Genomic DNA, 17,466 nt, shown 5'->3' on the forward strand with positions numbered 1-17,466 from the left:
TCTGCTGTAATATCACAGCAGCGTTGATTAGCATTCGATTAAGAGTTCATTAGTATAATCACACACACTGACTAATAGCTATTAGCAAGAAATGTCTTTCTTACATGGTATCTCTCAGGAGGAAAGTGCACTTAATCCATAAGGCAAAAAAGGCTCTTCTTGTGTGATCATATATGTAGGTAAGTGTGTGTGGGTTTACTTTGCTATAGAAACATTTTCCCCAGAATTTAGCTAAATATGACAAAAACCTCCCTTTTAGTCTATATTATGTCCATATAATTAGCTTTGTAAACAATTGCAAATATGCTTGTCCATGTGGGCCATACCTCTCTATGACTTTTTCCTGCTGGAGGTTGAACAGAAGGGATGGCACTATTTTTTCCATGTGTTGAGGGTCCCAAATATTTGCCTGCAGTTCATCATTGACAGTCTTCCTCACCACACCCTGCAGACCTCTGATACCTGCCATACGAATCCTTACACAAACACAACACAAAATCACATTTCTACTGTGGGTTTGCATTTATAAATGGTCAATTTTCCTATTCAGCCTATGTCATGTTAATAATTTTGCATAGTTTTAGGCCTATTCAGTTCATGGTGATATTGATTAATTAAAATGTTATTTAATTTTCAGTCCACTTTTTTATTTTTGATATTTTTGCTATTTTTGTATAACAAATAATCCTGGTAGTGACCCAAAGGTCATCACTTAATGTCCAATGTAAAATCTGAGTCCCAGTAAAGTCCATATAACTTACTTTGTGCGAACATCTGGATCTTCGTAACTGGAATGGCACATCTCACTGAAGCGTGAGACAAAGAAATCGTAGCTGCGATGGTATGAAGCTGTGTCTTCCTCGATGTTTGCAAATTTCACAAACTTAAAAAGAAAATAATTTATTACATAGACAACATTCTTTATATTACAATGGTAGACCCAAAAGATTTAAGATAATAACACCTAAAAGACTCTTTCTGATACTATGAAGTTCAGAAATAAAATTATCTGACAATAATTAAATGAGGGTCATTCTACACTTGTGTTGCACCATCTTGAGACGAAATACTGATTAACTTGTTAAACTCTGAAGATATTTTGGGCTACTGCCTGCAATTTCACACTGAAATTTAAAAGCTCACAATTCACACACACTGCGGACTAAAAGTCAAACTTTTTTCAGATTTTTTTTATTTGATATATGATTTGTCCATTTAAGTGCCATGAGAAAGACTTTTATATTCAAATAAATATTTTTACCCCAATACATCTAGGGGGGCGCTAATATGCGACGCAAATTATTTCAGGCTTAATTTTGTTATTTTGTGCAACATAAATGCATAAGTGATGGTATTTTCTGAGAATTTCGGAATCTAAGCTTTCAAGCGATACCTCATATGCCTGATCTCTGTATACGGGACTTAAACGTTTTAAGTGAAAGAAAAAGTGATATAGCGATGAAAAGTCTGCATAAGACATACAATCTGTAAACATGCGCACAGATTTCCACATTTATAGCAAATGCCCTTAAAGCATTTGACCTAGATCTGTGAAAAGTAATCTCTTTTTAATCTTTAAGCGCTTATATTTTAGAACCATCAGATGTGAGCGCTTGTGAGCTTTGGAAGATGAGATCAATGATTATATGTCCCATATGTGTGAGTTGGGCCCAGTGTAAACCTTTCAGGAACGATGAGGTTTCACATTAATTTATCAAGGATAAATAAACCTTTGTTGTGAATGCTTGTGATGTATAATGAGCTGAAATAAGCTCAGGGAGGTCTGAACTTGGGCTTACATCAGAGCATGTATATTTCAGGTAAAAGGGAAGGTTTGGCAGGAGGTAACAGAATGGAGACATTTTACTAAAGACAGCACAATATTAAGTTTAAAAACAGGCCTAATAAAATAGAGTACAATAAACAAATATTATACTGTAGATATAACTAGATATAACATTAACTGATATTCTAGTATTACTGTGAATACAAGGAAACTTTTGGCAGTCACTATAAAGAAAAAAAAAAACTACAAATGAAGAAACAGTTAAATTAATTTATTTACAGTTTTTAGACTATAAAAAGCCAGAGTAAAACACAGTATTACACCAATTGTTGCCATAGCATTATCATCTCAAAGCAAATATTATTAGGATTTTCTATTTTAGGTAAATTTACAAAATAAAATGGTTGTATTTTTAAGGAAATTTAGAGGACAATATTTTGTGTGTGTGTGTGTGTGTGTGTGTGTGTGTGTGTGTGTGTGTGTGTGTGTGTGTGTGTGTGTGTGTGTGTGTGTGTGTAAGTGGTTCTTGGAACAAAGGAAAAGAAAATGTATTATATACACTGGTGGCCAAAAGTTTGGAATAATGTTCAGATTTTGCAGTTTCTGAAGGAAATTGGTACTTTAATTCACCAAAGTGTCATTCAACTGATCACAATGTATAGTCAGTGCATTACTGACGTAAAAACAGCATCATCACTATTTGAAAAAGTCATTTTTGATCAAATCTAGCCCCATTTACAGCAGCCATCACTCCAACACCTTATCCTTGATTAATTATGTTAAATTGCTCATTTGGTACTAGAAAATCACTTGCCATTATATCAAACACAGCTGAAAGCTCTTTGGTTTGTTAAATGAAGCTTAACATTGTGTTTGATTTGCCTGGCATGTTTTAAGGTCCATATTAAGTAAAAAATGGCAAAAAAAAAAAAAAAAAGTTAAGAGCTTTCTCTAGAAACTCATCAGTCAGTCATTGTTTTGAGGAATGAAGGCTAAATTGTCAATAACTGAAGATTTCATACACAGGTGTACACTTCTGTACAGTCTTCAATGACAAAGGACAACTGGCTCTAACAAGGACAGAATGAGATATGGAAGGCCAGATGTACAACTAAACAAGAGGATGAGTACATCAGAGTCTCTAGTTTGAGAAATAGGCGCCTCGCATGTCCTCAGCTGACAGCTTCATTGAATTCTACTCGCTCAACACCAGTTTCATGTGCAACAGTAAAGAGAAGACTCAGAGGAGCAGGACTTATGAGAAGAATTGCAAACAAAAAGAAAAGGTTAGAGTGGGCAAAGAAACACAGACATTGGACAACAGATTATTGGAAAAGAGTGTTATGGATCTAAACACCATTGAGCTTTTGTGGGATCAGCTAGACTGTAAGGTGCGTGAGAAGTGCCCGACAAGACAGCCACATCTATGGCAAGTGCTACAGGAAGTGTGTGGTGAAATGTCACTTGAGTATCTGGACAAACTGACAGCTAGAATAACAAGGATCTACAAAGCTGTCATTCCTGTACGTGGAGGATTTTTTGATGAGAACTATTTGATGTAGTTTAAGAAGTTCTGAACATTTTGTTCAAATTGTAATAGCAATGTTTCTTGTTATTAATGTCCTGACTGTACATTGTGATCAGTTGAATGCCACTTTGGTAACATTTCTTTTTTTAGATACAGTATCCTTTGTTGCTTTGGAAACTAGCTTGATTTTATCTTCCCCTCACCACAAAAATTAGTCACAATGTTTATTTTTATCTTTTGGTTGTTTAAAAAGTAAAATATCTATTAATTTAGAAGGTTCCCTTGAATATAAGAACAGGTTTAAGGGTGTGGTCTAGTTTAGTTTTGTTTCATCATCTTCATTAAGTTCTTAAATTAGCAAATAGTTATTAGACTTAATCTGATTTAAAGTGCAAGCATATTTAGGGGTTGTACTTGAAGCAGTGTGGAAATTTGGTTAGCAAGAAGAGCTTTATAATTGACAGAGTTTGAATAAGGTTGATTTAGATCAGGGGTAACCACCCCTGCTCCTGGAGAGCTACCTTCCTGCAGAGTTTAGATCCAACCCTAATCAAATACACCTGAACCAGCTTATCAAGGTCTTTAGGATTACTTGAAAATGACAGGCAGGTGTGTTGGAGCTAAACTCTGCAGGAAGGTAGCTCTCCAGGAGCAGGGTTGGTCACCCCTGATTTAGATGAATCCAAATTTGTACAACTCTCCACTCTGTGTAACAGAACCGAATTGAGCTTTGAAAAAGTATTTAGCTTTTGCTGATGATCCTTTAGACCACTACAAGACTGCCATCTGAACCAGAGGCTTCATGCAGCTGCCACATCCACCTCTACAAAGACACCCTATTCACCCCAGTCAGGTTAGAAAAATTGATTAAAAGGATAATTCACCCAAAAATGAAAATTCTCTAATCATTTACTCACCCTCATGCCATCTCAGATGTGTATAACTTCCTTTCTTCTGCACAACACAAACAAAGATATATCAAAGACTATATCAGCTCTGGAGGTCCATAAAATGCAAGTAAATGGTGGTAAAAACTCTCAAGGTCCAAATATCAATAAATCTATATGATTCCAGTGGTTAAATCAATGTCTTTTGAAGCGATCCAATCCATTTTGGGAGAGAACAGACCAAAATATAACACATATTTTCCCTGTACATATTGCCATTGTATTCTCTTGTAGGCTTGCACGGTATACCGGTGCTATGGTAGTATCATGATAATAAAGCGTCAAAATACTGGCCGTGCCACAGTATTTTTTAAAGGGTAGTACCGTTAATACGGTAGGACCGTAAGTTATGTTGTATGTGCGTTAGTGAATGTTATTTATTTTTTATGTTATTTTTTGTATTAGATCTACAGTACTGTGCAAAGGTTTTAGGCACTTGGTAAAAATGTTGCATAGTGAGGATGTCTTCAAAAATTATACCATAAACAATTTCATTTATCAATTAACATCATACAAAGTCCAGCAGACATAAAAAAAAGCTAAAAATCAATATCTGGTGTGGCCACCTTTGCCTTCAAAATAGCACCAATTCCCCTAGGTACACCTAGACACAGTGTTTCTTGGTTGTTGGCAGATAGGATTTTATAAGCTTCTTGGAGAATTCACCACAGTTCTTCTATCTATTTCGGCTGTCTCAATTGCTTCTGTGTCCATATGTAATCTTAGATTGACATGATGTTCAGTGGGGAGCTCTGTGGGGACCATCTCTTGCAGGGTTCCCTGTTCTTCTAATCTTTTCTATTCTATTTGCAAAATAAATTTTTGGGAGTCTAAAATGTATTTTTCCTATTGACACTAAAGCTGAAGATATAAATAACCATCTTATGACAAATGCAATTGTGAAACATCTTTTGCACAGTACTGAATAAAATAGTCTTCTTGAGTGGCATGTCCTTTATTCGGTGCCCTTTAAGAGCACAAATGCTGTTTAGAATTTGCCCCTACTATGGTGTTGTTTATTTTTCAATGTGTGGTTTTCCTATGCGTCAACCACACACGTCTGAATCCCGACGTGTTAATTTGGCGGTCGTGTCTCCTGATGGATAATATGGATTTAAATAAAACTTTGGAGAGTTAAAAGCTTGTTAAAAAAACAAATTTCAAGTAAGAAGATTTTGAATTATTTGGGGTTTTGCCTTATGAAACTGGGAGAACCCATCTGTTGTGAATGTCTACAAACATTTCAAGTCAAAGAGGGAAACACCAGCAACATTATTAAACACCTTCGGACATATCCTACTGCCTCTGCAGAATACACACGGGTTAGTGCCACATAATTTAACCTCAAGTTATTTTGAAATTTAGAGATTTACCCTTTCTCTGAAAAATCTAATGCTGCACTCGTTTCATTTTTAACAATTATAAATGCATGGTAGCGGTAACTTCGCACTTATGATCAGATCAGTTTGATCCCGTCCCTAAGGAGTGAGATCAAACCAGTGTGTAATCTGCATTTTTGCACTGCTGTTAACCAGGAGAGAGGGGCTGAAGCACTTGTAATAATGAAACAACTGCTCAAAGCAGTCTTTATTTTTATGTTACCAACATTCAAATAATCACAGAAATATTGGAATAAAAGTTTAAATCTGTTGCCATTTGAAATGGATGTTTTGTTGTGGCAAAGTCTTTTTTTTTTTTACATCAAACTAAGAAATAGTAGGTAACAAGTTAGTCCATTTGAGCCTTCTCCCAGTTCATCCATCAGTTATTTTCTCCACTTCCGGAGCAACAAGTGGGATGGCCATTTTCTATGAACAACTGTGACAAACTGTTTTAAGAATGAACACACTATGTTGTGGTCTCATGATACTAATTGGTATCATGATACTTTAGCTGGTATAGTATCGCAAGTAATAATTATGGTATTGTGACAACACTAGTCTTTAGGCACGATCATGATTTCAAGCTTGAATACACTAACTAGTGCTTGATGCATGCACAGAGTGCTAGATGGCTTGAAATCACAAGTAGACTGAAGTCAACTTTTATAGTGCAAAATATTTATTTTGATCTGTTATCACCCAAAACAGATTGGATCGCTTCAGAAGACATTGATTAAATCACTGGAGTCACATGGATTACTTTTATGATGTCATATGATTGTGACAGGGCGGAGGGCGGGGCCGGGTCATGATGCTACACACCCGGCCCCTAATCAGGCTAATCAAGCCTCAGAGAGGGACAAAGGCCGACTGGAGACTGCACTGGGACAGAGAGAGAGAGATTTACGGGCAGCTGTCCGACACCTTTGTGTGTTTGTCTTTTCGTTTAAGTTCTTCATTAAATTATAACTTTTTCTCTCTCTCCTCTCTCTCTCCCACTGCCACTCCGTGTTGGCCTTTCCCTCACTTTTTAAAAATGTTTTTGTTAATTTGGCCCGATCGTCGTTACGGCGTGTAGGTGCAAATTTTTTTTGTTTCCCTCCCCTTGTCCCCTCCCTCATCCAGGTAGACGGGGATGGCCTGTCGGCAGAGGGGGCGTTAGGCACGCCCCTCCCCAGGGAAAAGGGGGTGTACATCATGCCGGGGGCTTCCCGGCCTGAGAGAATAATGTGACAGGGCGGAGGAATCAGGCTAATGAAGCCTCAGAGAGGGATGAAGGCCGACTGGAGACTGCAGTGGGACAGAGAGAGAGATTTATGGGCAGCTGTCCGACACCTTTGTGTGTTTGTCTTTTCGTTTACGTTCTTCACTAAAAGATTATTTATATTGTCAAGCCAGTTCTCGCCTCCTCCTTTCCATTAATACCTTTACAATGATATTTGGACCTTCAGATTTCTGGCCACCATTCACTTGCATTTTATGGACCTAAAGAGCTGAGCTATTATTCTAAAAATCTTAATTTGTTTCCAGAAAAATAAAAAAAAAGTCATACACATTTGGGAGGGAGAGTAAATTGTATGAGAATTTTTTTTTTTTGGTGAAATATCCCTTTAAGTGATCATTTTCATATTCACATTTAACAATAGTGTCCATAATTAAATTCCACCAGACAGTAAAGGCAGAAGATTGCACTCACTGAGTTAGTGCCCAGGATCTGCAAGTTGGGTTTGTCTGCCTCCAGTAGCTTGCGCACCATAGTGAGGAAACTCTCAACAAAAAGGTTTATACTTTGACAGTGACAGGCCATCAGCAGCTGGTCCAAAGCCTCCATAGCAATACAAACATACCTGTGAGACACACAAACATGTTTTTCTATTTCTATTCTATTTAACTTTCTGTATGTCTGTCTTGAAGAACTCTCCTTTTCTAGTTTAAATTGCCCACTCAAACTTAAATTATAACTAATGCATTTCACATAGTATCTTAGAAAACCAGACTACTATAACTTAGTACATCAATGTCATCAATGCCATATTGAGAAATCCTTTCTGGTGACCTGGTTTAGAAGAAAATGCATCCTTTCTGGCATGTTTTACCCATATCTGTGGCGGGCAACATCTCTGGAAAGTCTTTCTGACAGGTAGGAGCCGATGCGGTCTAGTTTCTCTGGAGCAGACAGGGCATAAAAAGTAAGCTTCTCCATGTTAGCTTTCACCAAACCATCCTTGAATAAAAAAGACAAGAAAGACAAACAGACAAACAGTCAAACAAATAGATAGATACTAAAAAATAATCAAAATAGGATCATTACAGGAAATTAATTCCTATTTTATTTTTATGATTACGTTTTTGAAAGTAAAATATTGTTTTGAGTTGAATATAGATCCTAAATCCTATTCCATCACTCTAAAGAAAACAGAGACAGATTCTAATGCTGTTTAACATTCCGCTCTAGCTTGTCATGGTCAAATAGAAAACCTATGCTTCTGAGAGGGCTGAATGCAATCAGGCAACCATGCAGCAGACATGCTATGCCGCAGTGGCTTTAAATAGAATGAATGTCCCCCAGAGGTGGGTAGAGTAGCCAAAATTGTACTCAAGTAAAAGTACAATTATTTAAACAAATTAATTACTCAAGTAGAATTAAAAGTGCAAATATAACAAATTACTTGAGTAAGAGTACTCAAGTAGTGAGTAACTCATTACTTTCACAAATTACATTATGGACATTAACTCCCTACATTCCATTATACTGTACACATTTAATATGTATAACAGAATTATTATTTGTATTATTATTATTAATGGAAATTCTGTCATTGTTGTTCCAAACCCGTATGACTTACTTTCTTCTATGCAATACAATAAGGAAATGTTAGCCTTTGTCAACATTTCAGTGAATGTGTTTTTTTTTTCTCTTTATTTTGAAAGTAATTGATGACCGAGACTGTTAGTCCCAAACATTCTGTCTAACATATTTTGTGTTCCAAACACGGGTTTGGAACAACCTGAGGGTAGGGAAATGATAACAGAATATTACATTATGGCTGAGCTATCACTTTAAAGGGGTTGTTCACCCAAAAATTTTCTCATCATTTACTCAACTGCATGCCATCCCAGATATGTGTGACTTCCTTCCTTTCTTCTGCAGAACACAAATTATAATTTTTAGTAAAATATTTCAGCTCTGTAGGTCAGTACAATGCAAGTAATTGGGTGCCACAATTTTGATGCTCCAAAAAGCAAATGCAGATGCCATAAATGTAACACATATGACTCCAGTAGTATATCCATATCTTCAGAAGGGATATGATAGGTGTGGGTGAAAAACAGATCAATATTTAAGCAATTTTTTGCTAGAAGTTCTTCTCCCAGCCCAGCAGGGGGTGATATGCAGAGAAGAATGTGAATCACAAAAAACAAAAGAAGAAGAATGTAAAAGTGATTGTTTCTCACCCACACCTATCACATCACTTCTGAAGATATTGATTTAACCACTGGAGTCTTATGGATTACTTTTATGCTGACATATGTGAAATGTTTTAGCTTGAAAATGTTAGCAATGTTGGCACCCATTCACTTGCATTGTATGAACCAAAGGAGCTGAGAAATTCTTCTAAAAATCCTCATTTGAGTGTAGCAGATGAAAAAAAGCCATGCACATCTATGATGGTATGAGGGTGAGTAAAAGATGAGAGAATTTTAATTTTTGGGTGAACTATCCCTTTAAGGACTCATCAGAGCTGGATGAATTTGTCAATAAGAAGAGATTTTTGAAACCTTTCTAGTAATTATTATGGTGAAAACGTGAACAATGTCCAACAGGGACATTATATAAAATGCTGAACTATAAACCAAAGCAAGATCAAGATTTATTAATGCCTACTTTCACCATTTCATAACTTTTAGTTGTGTTAGTTCAGTGTAGTTACAGTTTTCAGTGTCAAATTTTTTTTGATCATTAGATCTATATACGGTACTGCCGCTCCCTAAACACAGAGTATGCCACGCTCAGAAAGGCTGTCTGTCCACGCCCCAGTTGTCAATTACACGTTTGGCAGAGCAAAAAGCATTTACACTTAATGTGGATGTTTACATGGATTTATACAGTTCATCAGCCCAAAGTAGCTGCGATAAATTCCACTACCCCCGTGAGGGCGTGGGGTAAATGCGCAAATACTGCAGCGGGACACGGGACAAAGCACATTGATATGTACACTTAAAAACTGATGTAACAAGAGCCCATTGTAAGAAGTAAAAGTAAATGTAGCGCATTACTACCTACCTCTTATGACACTACAGAGGGCAATGTTTACATTACTGCACTGATCACAGATAACTCATAACCACCAGAAACCTCGGCCGTAAACACATACCTATTTCATGCTCAGCAACTGTTATTTGACCTGAGCCCTTACCTCAGGGTCTTCAGGAAAGATGTTATCCACCAGTCTCTTATAACGGGGTCTCAGGGCCCCACAACATCCACAAACACCTGAAACACATGGGGAAGGGAGAATTAGAGCTTCCATCTTATAAGCCCCTGTACATATAGCAAAAACAATAAAAAGATTTACATACAAATTATCAGGAAAAATATATTTATAATATATATGCAAAAATATTTATAAAGTACATATTAATATGTAAAATATTTATATGTATACATTATATTTGAATATATTTTTGTCATTTATTTTTCTGGATATATTTTTGGCAATGTTTTTTTTTTGTATTTCTTTAGACAATACAAATATTGTCTAAAGTATATTTTAAAAGTGCATTTATAATATATACATTAAAATATTTAAGTTAAATATAAATATTTAAGCATTGTATTATGTCATTTAATTTCCTGATATATTTTTTGGCCTAATATATATATATATATATATATATATATATATATATATATATATATATATATATATATACACACACACACACACACACACACACACACACACACACACACACACACACACACAATTAAGAAACATAAAACATTTCCTTTTCCCTCACAGTTTTTTCTTGGACAATCTCTTTTCTAAAATCTGTTTTCAATTTTGATATTGGAAATGTATTTTCTTGCCAGTGAAATACAATTTGTAGTACATTTTTTAAATACGTGATGGATCAAACTAAATACATTTTCGATTTGAGAAAAAAAAAAGATTTCTTTCAATCATGCTAATTTTTCAAATAACATAATAACTGAGCACAAAACCACAAAAATAACCCAATATATAAGTTATTCTTAAAGAAAAAAAAAAAAAGGCCTGTCATATCACCTGACCTCATTCTTTTTTAATCATCAGGTTGTGGAGCCCTAGTGATCAAGAGTCTGTGTAATAATACTCAAAGTGAGATTTATTTATTGCATCAACACATTAAATAAATCAGACGTGCTGCAATCAAGTAAGTGAGGCCAGGCATTAATTTGTATTTAGGAAATGTCTGCAGCTTGGTGAGCCAGTTAAACGGATTTGAAAAGAATCTTGCTTTACACCAGCACTTCAAAGCCCACAAAAGGTTTATAAAGCACACATTGCAAATCACAGAAAAAGCACCTCAAATTTACCATTCATCAATTGTCTTCTATTTGTTGCAAAATAATAAATATAATTTCCCAACCTAAATTTTAACATAATATTTTGATGCTGAATAAAAAAATAATGTCCATGCTACTTTTATCAACTACAGTATAAAGCTGCTAAAACATTCTTTCACGATGACGCACACATTCAAAGCCCCTTCTGGGCTGATGAGTCAGAGGCAACACCTTGGCAGGACCCCTGAGATGGAAAGAGCTGTTTATTCCATTACCAAAGAGAAAGGGCTTCGTCATGGATGAGAGTAAACAAACCAAAGCAGGTGGAGAAATCAGAGCAGTGCTCAACCACCCACATATAACTGAAACTGGCTTCTCATTCTGTTCATCATATATTATGGAACATACCACATTGCAGTGTGATAACCAATAAAAGCAATATATTGTGTAAAGAAAGATTTGTGTCACGTATATTAAAGATTATGCAATAATTAATTATTGTTTAAAGTCTGATTAATCTATATAATACACAGTGGTTCTAAACTGATTTTCACAGCACAAAATGTTTATTGTTATTGCAAATGAACATATTTAATGTTGTGTGGGTTGTAATTTATTTTATTTTTCATATTTTTGTTCATGGTTTTTGAGGATGAGGGCATGTCAATCAACCTTCCAATATTGGCATTTGCCTAATCTGACTAGCTTCTACCAGAGTTTGATTGGATGCACAACCTTTGATGTCAAAAACAAAAAACTTTAGAAGCATTCTCTTTTTTTAGAAGTTGATAAATATAAGCCGATTTATTTTGCTACTCTAAACATGCATGATTATATGGTTAGTTGGATTTTGTAACAACTGGTAGAGCATAGTGCAAGCAATGCCAAGATAATAGGTTCGGTTCCCAGGAAACACACAAACTGATCAAATGTATTGAAGTGCCACGTAAGTCGCTTTGGCTAAAAGTGTCTGCCAAATGAATATGTATGTATATATATATATATATATATATATATATATATATATATATATATACCATATCAGAAAAGTGACCCATACTATCCTACAATGTAAACATTGGGCTATCACTGGAAGGCACGATTATTAAAATCAACATAAGCTTATATTGAGTCAAACCTGCTGTTAAACTAGAGTCAAGCTGCCTTTTACAAAGATCGTAATTGGTCATTCCACTGTGATTGGATGGATGGGAGAGGAGCTGGTGTGTGAGTCACACATTGGGCCGCCTGCTAGTGTTTTGACATCTCAGTGTGACACCCTCTCTGCCAAAAGCAACAGAAGTGAGAGGTCTGAGTGAGAAAAAAATAAATCTGACAGCCCAGACTGAATATTTCCCCACTGCAATGACAGCAGTGAATTCTCTCTTTCTTTCACTTTATTTCTCACTCTCATAATGATTTTACAGTCTGACAAAAAATATCACTAATGAGAGCAATGTTTAATCACTAAAAAGAAACAACAAATAAACAAAGAATTAAGAATCGCTGTGAATTTAATTGATCTGTGTGTAAGGGGAGCCAGCTGGTATGTGATAGCTGTGCGGTAGGTTTAAACCTCACTCCCCTGGCCTCAAGAGGCGCATTAGCGACTTACACTAGAGGCTGTAGCCTTTAGCCTCCTCTTTAGCGTGTAAGCCTCCCATGCCGGCTGAGGCCGTTTGAATCCCTCTCGGAGCAGGTCGAGCAGGACTGGTTACAGTGGTGCCGTGACCCGGATGGGAGTGAGGTTTAGGGGGGTGAGTGTAATGGGAGCCAGCTGTAAGTCTCACTCCCTTGGCCTGAAGAGGCACACTAGTGACTCATTAGTGCATACTTTGTAGCCTTCAACCACCTCGCTACTGTGCCCGCCTCCCATGCCGGCTGATGCCGGTTCGAACTCCGCAGGACAGGTTACATGTGGTTTTGTGCTTCTGTTTTTGCCTAAATTAATGGCTAGATATGAAAAATACTTTCAAAATACTATACAGGCTTTGCTTTGACTCATAGCCAAGTCTTGCAAATAAAATAAAATAAAATAAAAATGTAAGATAATAACATTTCAATTTTAATTTATAAATCATTAAACAATGTTCAAAGGTCAGGTAGGAGACAAAGAGCACCGTTCATGAATAATACAACATTTACATTGAACATACTCTATTAACAAAGTGATTTACAAGAAATCAAAAGCATCTGGCTCCTGCATTTGGGCTCCTAAACAGACAGTCTTGATAATCAGCCCACCAACCATCATCCATCTGTGTAAATAATGAATAGCATGAAGTAAATATTGATTTCATATATCCAAGCTCCATGCAAGAGTAGCAGGAACAACTGCTTTACTTGACCACAAGCACAATGTGATGAGTATTTTATTGGCAATATGTCTTAAATATAAGAGATTTGGCATTCTAGCTCTCTGACAGGATGGTAAATATTGCCTCCACTGTTCCCTCCTGTTTATTACTCTCGTATGGCTGTGTACTCGCCTCTATCACTCATTCACTGCATTCTGGTGACTGTCTGGACCCAGGGGCCAAAATATCTACTTCCAGCATTAATACTTTTTGCTCAGGGTGTATAAAATCTTGCCATATCATCATGTAGTACATTTACAGGGATAGTTCATCAGCAATGAAAATGCTGCCATCATTTACTCACCCTTATGCTGGTCCAAACCCATCTGACTTTCCTTTTTTCATGGAGCACAAAGAGAGATGTTAGGCACGATTATAGGGACTGACAGCCCCAGTCACCGTTCATTTTCACTGTATGGAAAACAGGCTGGTAGTCCCTAACATTTTGACTAAAATCTCCTTTTGTTTTCCACCAAAGAATAAAAGTCACTAGGGTTTGCCACAACATGAGGGTGAGTAAATTGTTAGGTGAACTTTCTCTTTAATGATGAGGTGATATGATGCAAAAAATTAAACGTAAAATTTTAGCTTAGAAAACACAAACAACTAAATAATTAAGTACCAATTGTGCTGTCAGTAATTTGATTCAGGGGTGCAACATCTACACTCGGGTAAGTGCATACTTTGTTGCCAAGTAATCCTGTACATGCACATCAGCATAAACTGCAAAACAATGGCTATACTGGGCATTGTGACAAAGAGGATTAGGTCATAACAAAGTGCTAGTCTTGCTCAGATGTACTACAATGGCTGATTTAATATCCTCAAAACTGGTGGGGAGACTAGAAGACATCCAGCTTTATAATGGCTTTAACCGCACTACTACAGCAATTACATAACACACATCACACTATGCATGTGAATCAATCAGAGCGGCTGCATATCTTTCCCATACACAAAATCCAGCCAATGTCTCTCTCCCTTTATGACGCAGTCACTCTAAATATTGTTCCACTGAATTATTAGAGCTGCTTGAAATGACAGTTATATTTAGAACATCAGCCATGCCATATGCCTTCAGATTGCCCAAAACAGGACACAATATCAAAGGCACTCACGCTTACACGGAAATGTCACAGAGAGGAAGACCAACCACAGATGGATAACTTGATGGTAGAGCAAAGAATGAAATCTATTGATTTTCTTCAGTCATGTGTACTTTCATGTGTATCTGGTTAATCTAAAACTATGCAAATAATCTACAGTTGTAGACAGCCTCTGTAACAGGAACTTTTGTTTTGAGGTGAAGTTAATGTTTCAGTATTGCTGTGAAAACATATTACAAAGTGTCAGATTTTGCACAAAGAAATAGTTTGCAATTTCGGCCAAAATGAAAATGTAAATTGCATACTTAAAATGTAAGTAATATAAAATGTGAGATTTCCAAAAAGGCAAGCTTAAAGGAATAGTTCGCCCAAAAATGAAAATTCTGTCATAATTTACTAACCCTAATGTCAGTAGAACACAAAAAGGGAGATATTTTAGACGAATGTTCAAGCTGTTCTTTTTCATACAATGAAAGTAAATGGCGACCATAAAGTCAAGCAAGATTTTCAGTGAAAAACAACTAAAATTTCAGTCTGTTCCTTACACAAAGCTTTCACATAGCTTCAAAAGACATAAAATAGAGAGCAAATGTCATATGGACTGCTTTTATTTTCTACTTATGTCCTTTTGAAACTTGACAGCCCCTGGTCCCCATCTAAAACAGATTGATCATTCTGTCAAACTTCTCTTTTAGCATTCCACGAAGGAAAGTGGAATGACATAATATTGAGTAAATAATGACAGAATGTACATTTAAGAGTAAAGCTTCAATCATCCTTTAAAAACAAACATTTATTTTATTCCCAACAACAGAATAAACATATTCAGCAAGTATTCCATTAATGATTTGTCATTGTTGATCATCTAATCTCTTCTAAGTCCTTAAATGGTTAGTTCACCCAAAACTGAAAATTCTCTCATTGTGTACTCACGCTAATGCCATCCCAGATGTGTAAGACTTTCTTTCATCTGCTGAACACAAAGGAAGATTTTTAGAAGAATATTCCAGCTCTGCAGGTCCATACAATGCAAGTGAATGGGTGCCAAAAGTTTGAAGATCCACATAAGGGCAACATAAATGTAATCCAGACAACTCTGATGGTTAAATCCAAATTTTCTGAAGCGATATGATAGATGTGGGTGAGAAACAGTTCAATACTTAAGTCCTTTTTCTTTAACTTTCACTTTCTCCTTCTTCTGTTTTTGGTGATTCACATTCTTCCTACATATCACCCCCTACTGGGCAGGGAGGATAAATTATTATAAAAAAATTACATAAATATTGATCTGTTTCTCATCCACACATATCATATCATGTCTGAACACATGGATTCAACAACTGGAGTCTAATGGATTACTATCACGCTGCCTTTATGTGGATTATGGTGCTTAAAAATGTTGCCACCCATTCACCAATTCTCATTGTATGGATCTACAGAGCTGAACTATTCTTCTAAAAATCTTTATTTGTGTTCTACAGAAGAACGAAAGTCATACACATCTGGGATGCCAGGAGGGTGAGTACATTTCAAAAAGAAAAATACATTTCATTTTTGGGTGAATATCCCTTTAAGTGTCAAATCTGCATAACTTAATCAGTATGCGCTTATAATTCTGTAGTCTCCGAACAAGCTTGTTTGCTTGTGGCATGTTTAAATAAGTGGGGAAATCTGGGTGAAATACTCAGGCTGTTAAAAATGTAAACGATCTGGTTATGAAGCACTCGAGCCATTCGCATGTCTCGTAGGCATCCATGCTGTGAGGAATCAAAAATCACAGACCAACAGCCTGCAGCTCATTCAAAACATCATCTGCTGTGCATGCTGCTAGCTCTCATGCCATGCTCATGCCAAAATCATTTTAATAAAGCAGGAGATATTAATACAGTTAATACATGTGCATGTAAATTTACAGTTAGAGTATATTATTGAATGTGAACATTGCAATTTCTTACTATTGCGGTATATGTGTGTATTTTAGTAGCATTTTTTAGTATTTGATAAATGCACATGAGTAGTGAGGATGCACTTAAATGGGTGATGCACAGTATATAACTCAAATTAAATATTAATAATAAATACTGCATGCAATCTGTTGCTTCAGCATCACTCTAATGTGCCATAATCTTTTGTGATGCAGATGAATTTTGTCTACCCTAATCCAGGAAGGAAATGATTACTATATTTATGCACATAATCATACCCTCACATACACAAACAAACACAAATGCCCTTACCGTACATTGATGAAAAGCAGATGAAATTCACTGTTCTTTGCCTGAAGCCTCTTTCTCTGTCACACAGCCAGAGAGAAAGGAAGAGAGAGAGACACACACACGCTCACTCTCTCATAGACACTCATTCACACATGCACGCTCACATAAGACTATTCTCCAATGACCTTGGATTCTTCAAACAGCGCGGCACAGCTTTCCCTCTATCAGGAACAATGCTGGTTTAACACACAGGTGCACACCCACATATACACATGCACACAAATACAATCACACACATTCTAGCATGCATGCAGTCCCTCCTCAGCAAATATGAACACATGCACACACCTCCTGACCATTCAACAATGAGAGAGGCACAGGGGAGGGAGATAAGCAGGACGTCAGAGATGGAGAGTGTGAAGACAGGATGAGAGGGGGAAAGAATTGATTGGTGCAACCATGAAGCAATCAACGAGAACACCGCCTCCCACTGCCCACTCTCTCTAGAAGCAGCTACAGTAGTAGTTATGGATTGTTGATTATTTTTTATAATTGCCTGTGTGTGTGTTTGTTTAATTTTCATGGATGCAATA

At 36.4% G+C, this 17,466-nt stretch overlaps 1 protein-coding gene across 4 annotated transcripts in view; it reads right to left on the reverse strand.

Moving 5' to 3' along the window:
* LOC127662417 (protein EFR3 homolog B-like) overlaps nt 1-17,221 on the reverse strand; it is a 37,063-nt gene extending 19,842 nt beyond the window's left edge. For 2 of the 4 annotated variants that reach the window (XM_052153575.1, XM_052153574.1), the window contains exons 1-6: nt 13,372-13,399; nt 10,062-10,138; nt 7,740-7,867; nt 7,340-7,490; nt 762-883; nt 327-476 (exon numbers count right to left, since the gene is read on the reverse strand). In XM_052153575.1, the coding sequence (XP_052009535.1) occupies nt 327-476; nt 762-883; nt 7,340-7,490; nt 7,740-7,867; nt 10,062-10,138; nt 13,372-13,387 (644 nt within the window). In that variant the 5' untranslated portion in view covers nt 13,388-13,399. Of the gene's footprint in view, nt 1-326; nt 477-761; nt 884-7,339; nt 7,491-7,739; nt 7,868-10,061; nt 10,139-13,371; nt 13,400-14,669; nt 14,707-16,894 lie in introns of those variants that run through there. The other 2 variants (XM_052153576.1, XM_052153577.1) reach the window with 2 other exon arrangements.
* Between the last annotated feature and the right edge of the window lie 245 nt (nt 17,222-17,466).

The sequence above is a fragment of the Xyrauchen texanus genome, chromosome 22 (genome assembly GCF_025860055.1).
Source record: "Xyrauchen texanus isolate HMW12.3.18 chromosome 22, RBS_HiC_50CHRs, whole genome shotgun sequence".
NCBI lineage: Eukaryota > Metazoa > Chordata > Actinopteri > Cypriniformes > Catostomidae > Xyrauchen > Xyrauchen texanus.